Below are 5,216 nucleotides of genomic sequence, written 5' to 3'. Positions count from 1 at the left end.
TACATTTTTTCATAAAATAAAATTATATCAATTCACTTTTTCTTATTAATATTTCTTTAAAATATGTGATTTTTAATTTTTATAAATAACAAAAATTATGTTTAAATAAAAAAAAAGTCTGACCTCTAAACAAATTTACTATTTTTTATTTAAATAAAATTATATTATATTTACTTAAAATACACTATAAAATTGATATATTTTTAAATAGCATACAAAATCATATAAAACAGTATATAAAGAAAATAATGAGTAATAACTAACCCTAAATATATATCTATAACAATATATAAAGGCAAAATATTTTTTTTGGTATTTCAAAAGTTGAGTGGTTAGATCATATTCTACAATAAATTTGGTCTTTTCAGTACATAGATTCTATACATTATAAACATTATAATCTATACATTATAAACATGCAGTTACTTCCTGTGATGTGGTCATAAATATTTGTTTTAGAAAAAAGAAAAACAATATTTCACATTAAATAATGGTAAAAATAATTGAAAGATACTAGATAAGTTTATCTTGCCAATACATTTATATTTATTTCAGTTTTCTTTTTTTACTTATTATTCTATTTACATCCTATTTCTCCTTACTATATTCTTTTTTACTATTTTCTTTTGATTTTATATTTTTATTTTCTTTGTAATTAATGATTAATTTTCTACTTAAAATATGTTAAATCATCTTCTGATGATATATAGGTTTTCAATTAATTATTTCTGCAGAGGATTTGGTATAGTTTTCAGTTGGAAGTGATTGAAGAACAAATTAATTTATGTCAAATCATCGTCCGGTGATATATCGGTTTTCAATCTAATTTTTTTGTAGAGAATTCGGTATAGTTTTCAATTTGCGTTATTTCGATATATTCGGCTTGAAGATTACGGGTATGTACATTTTGTTTTTCTCTTTACATAATTCTTTGATGTTTTTCTGACATTATAGATTTTGTTTCAATACTTTGTATATATTTCAATTCTTCTTATAATTTGAACAGTGCTTGAAAAGAATATTGCATCGCATTTGTACGTTGTATGTTACATCAATAGAATTTATTATTTTGGAAAATTGTCATGTAGTTTTCTTTGATATGTTATGGTTCTTCATTGCTTATCTGGTTTTATTACATGCAACTGAAAATGAGAAGGTTGCATACTAGAATGACAATTATTTTACCATGATCAAATAGATTTATAATTACTTCTCTAATTGTGCAGTGGGCTTTTAAATAGATTTATAATTATAATTAATTTTAAAAAGTTTTTTAGTTTATAAAAACTTTCTTAGATTATTCTTTTAATAGTAATGATAGAGACTAAAAATAAAGACCAAGTTAATAGTGAGTGACTGAAATATATGTGTATGTGTGTCATTTCATTTATTTTCTCATCTACCATTTTTCTACTGTCTACTATTTCAATTTTTTAGTTTACTTTTGTTTTAAATTAATGATTATGAGACATAAATAATATATATAGGAGTTACAATTGAAGGAAGTTATTAATAATTGATGCTTCAATAAAACTACAAACTAAAAATTGAGAACCAATGCATAATCAGAGAAAAAAATCAAAGTTGGGGCAAGAAAGGATAAAGGTGAGATATATCCATGAAAATTGGAGAAGAGAAAATAACATGTATATAAGAGAATACTTGTGACGGCAGCGAAAAATAGGTGACAATTTTCATTTCAGATTTTTTTTTTTGCCTGGTTTTTCATTCTATGTACATCTATTTTATCATATTATGGTCACATACTCAATCATTTTACTATATTTAATAGAGTATTATTATCTTATTTGTTTATATGTAAATTCAAAGCAGTGTGATTTCTAGCAACCTAATGATCATATAAGTCATTGATATTGAAGATAATATAAATTAAAAAATATAATACAATAATATAATGGAAAATATAATATAAAATGAAGCATAAAGACCCATATATTTTCAAAGTTTTGATATTTTTAAATACTACAATTAATTTTACAGATAAAATGATATAATGGAAAATATCTGAAGTCAAGATACAAGAGAACATCAAAGAGAAAGACAAACACAAAATGCACGACATCGAAGACAACGGATGAGTGTTGAGTAAAGACAACAAGAATTGACTAAAAGGCGTTTGAATTACAGACAAAATAAAGACAAAGGAAAACAAGTTCAAGCATATGATCTTTCTGATATGAAAACCATGATGTCATTCCAATACTTGACAAATGTCAATCTTACTTCTCGATTTTATCAAAGAGCACATGACAGTGAAGTTGAACTGAGTACCACATATGTCAGTCACGTTCCATCCGCGGGTTAGAAACTTTAAATTATTGTATAGATTATACTTTAATACTTTATGTTTACAAAATATCAATTAATTATGCAAAAATAATTGGCTAATATGTTAATTCAATACTAATTTACAGATCGAAATTTTACATACCCGATTTTCCAACAAAATGATAACCACGAAGCAAGACCATTTATAAAAAATATTGATGACAATAATTGTGGTAAGTATAATTATGTCTATACTCAAATTGATAGTAACACATATTTAAATTTATATATTGTTGCTATTTTTCAACTATAACTCTATATTGAAGTCAATACTTTCTTTTATAGAATCACATTCGCAAAATATGAATTCACATGTTGAAACTCACGAAACACAAACAGTTTTTGATCGAGGTACAATTATGTATTTTTAATCCATAACATATATTGTATGTTTGTATTTAAATATTATTTCATGTTAGTTACCATGTATATACTAAGTATATTTTTTTAATACATGTTTTGTATGTAATAAAACACAGAATCACGATATATTTTTCAAACAAGACATAACATTGCTAGAAATTTTTGAAATAATGTTATGACAATCAAATCCCTACTACCTACTTCGAGTGAGTGTAGACGATGCAATGCAAAATTGTTCTATAGAGAATCTCAAGATATGTGTTGCAAAGGTGGAAAGGTGACAATTTCACAAGTGTCTGCTCCTGACAAGTTGTTACAATTATTTTTAGACAGTTCTACTGAAGACATACATTTTAGACAACATATTAGAAGTTACAACCATGTAATGTAGTTTACTTTACTAGGTGTTCATGTCGACAAAAGTTTGGTTGCAACTGGTCGTGGTATTTACACATTTCATGCTCAAGGCGCAATTTTTCACAAAATAGGAGGTTTTCATCTGAATCAAGGTTCAACGTCACGTTACTTGCAGTTATACATTTATGATACCGATCATGAACTTCAAAATAGGATGAGGGAAAACTCAATACTTAACCAAGTCATAGTGTATGAATTGCAAAAAATACTCCACCAACGCAACTTCTTTGTCATTGTGTTTAGGCAGCTTGCACTAGAGCCAAATATTGAAGAATGTAGGTTACTCATTAAAGAACGTTTGTCGAATCAACCACAATATAGTTTCCCTTCAGCTTCCCAAGTTGCAACAATTGTTATAGGCGGTGGTGATGAAGATACAATAGAACGTGGAAAAGATATAAATGGCATCAACTATGATGGAAAGCTAACAAAAGTTCAAGAAACAATGGGGTATTATGATCCTTTACAATATCCTATATTGTTACCGTTCGGAACATACGGTTGGGACATAGAAACAAAAACTAATGTTGGAAAAAATGTTACATGCCGAGAGTACTACGGTTATGTGCTTCAGGTACATGCTAAACTATTTTTCTAAGAAATATACTTCTAATTGTGTGAAAAAATAATTCAAGACTGATTATTTTATTCAATGTAGATTCGTCGTAATGATCAATTTGTATTGTTAAAATCGGGTCGACTTTTAGAATAGTATGTTATAGACAATTATGTAAAGGTTGAAACAGGAAGGTTGAGATGGATCCGAAGAAATCAAAATAATATTCGGTCTGAGGTATATCAGGGGTTACAAGATGCATTGCACGATGGGGAGAATAATGTAGGTATTTAATATAACATGTTATATTTCTACATGAAGAGCGTCTACTTTATGTTTACCAATATCGACACATTTAATTTTTATACTTTTCATATATTTCTATAGATAATGTCGGATAAAGAACAATATTGTCATCATCATTTATTGACAGTAAGCGAGATATGACACAGAGGTACCAAGATGGTATGGCCATTATTCTTAACAATGGTAAACCAGATATATTCCTTACAATTACATGCAATCCTTCTTGGATTGAGATAACTTTCGAACTAGGCCTCCATCAAACCCCACAAGATCGACCTGATTTGCTAACAAGAATTTTTCGATCAAAATTTGAGCAGTTGAAGAATGATGTCATTAACAAAAGATTCTTAGGGAGGGTTAAAAGTTATATGTATGTAACAAAATTTCATAAACGTTGACTATCACATGTGCATATACTACTCATCTTGGATACTGGTGACAAATTACGAGAACCTGAAGAGTATGATAGTGTGGTGAAAGCAGAAATACTACGACATGAATCTGAACCAGAATTGTATGAAGTTGTGTTAAAACACATTGTCATACTGATCTTGAAGAAACAAAGGCCCAGCTCACGGATGGCCCAATCCAGAAAATGGCCCAAACTGGCCTGTTCGCTACGCGCTCGCCTAGCGAAGCTGACAGACAACAAAAATTTCGGGCTTCATTCTGAGCCCAAAAAAAAAAAAAAAAAAAAAAAAAAAAAAAAAAAAAGAGAGAAATTTTTTTTTTAATAATTAATTAATAATTAATTAATTAATTAATTAATTAATTAATTAATTAAATAATTAAAATAAATAAATAAATAAAATATAACAAATTATTTTGGACTTGGGTCTCCCTCATTCCAAGCCCATTACCCACGAAATTAGTCTATAAATACTGAAGTTTCAGTAGGGGAGTTACACTTGGAGTTACACTGGGAGATTCACTGGAAGAAAAAAAAGAGGAGGAGAACAGAGAAGAACGAATAGAAGTTTTGGCATAGGAACCCTGCCTACCCGGAGAATTCAGAGTAAAGAAACCCTGAAGGCAGCCCATCTGCACCGAAGCCATCGCCGTCCAATTCCCGCTGCCTAACTTATTCCGATACTACAAGTGGTCAATCCCTTCAACCTTGAATTGGCAAACAGGTTTGCGTATCTCTATTGTTTATACTTTCAATTGGCCATATCTACATATATAATGCATCATGATTAAATGTTGATAAATAATTTGCTTTCGT

At 28.5% G+C, this 5,216-nt stretch overlaps 1 protein-coding gene across 1 annotated transcript; it reads left to right on the top strand.

The window, feature by feature from the left end:
- The first annotated feature begins 2,206 nt into the window (after positions 1–2,206).
- LOC127138124 (uncharacterized) lies at positions 2,207–3,841 on the top strand. Its single transcript, XM_051064523.1, has 5 exons — positions 2,207–2,321; positions 2,436–2,522; positions 2,635–2,700; positions 3,117–3,703; positions 3,788–3,841. Exons 1-5 carry the CDS (start codon positions 2,207–2,209, stop codon positions 3,839–3,841), a joined length of 909 nt encoding a protein of 302 aa, XP_050920480.1.
- The last annotated feature ends 1,375 nt before the right edge of the window (positions 3,842–5,216 follow it).

The sequence above is a fragment of the Lathyrus oleraceus genome, chromosome 4 (assembly GCF_024323335.1).
Source record: "Lathyrus oleraceus cultivar Zhongwan6 chromosome 4, CAAS_Psat_ZW6_1.0, whole genome shotgun sequence".
NCBI classification, from domain to species: domain Eukaryota; kingdom Viridiplantae; phylum Streptophyta; class Magnoliopsida; order Fabales; family Fabaceae; genus Lathyrus; species Lathyrus oleraceus.
Note: the sequence above shows the minus strand (reverse complement) of the source record. Positions and strands in the feature narration are given on the sequence as shown.

What these genes read in the sequence shown, in the direction of transcription:
- LOC127138124 (XM_051064523.1), top strand. Translation starts at nt 2,207, where the DNA reads ATGATGTCATTCCAATACTTGACAAATGTCAATCTTACTTCTCGATTT. An exon ending in TATTGATGACAATAATTGTG is followed by an intron (nt 2,523 to 2,634) that starts GTAAGTATAATT and finishes TTTCTTTTATAG; the next exon opens with AATCACATTCGCAAAATATG. An exon ending in ACAAACAGTTTTTGATCGAG is followed by an intron (nt 2,701 to 3,116) that starts GTACAATTATGT and finishes TTACTTTACTAG; the next exon opens with GTGTTCATGTCGACAAAAGT.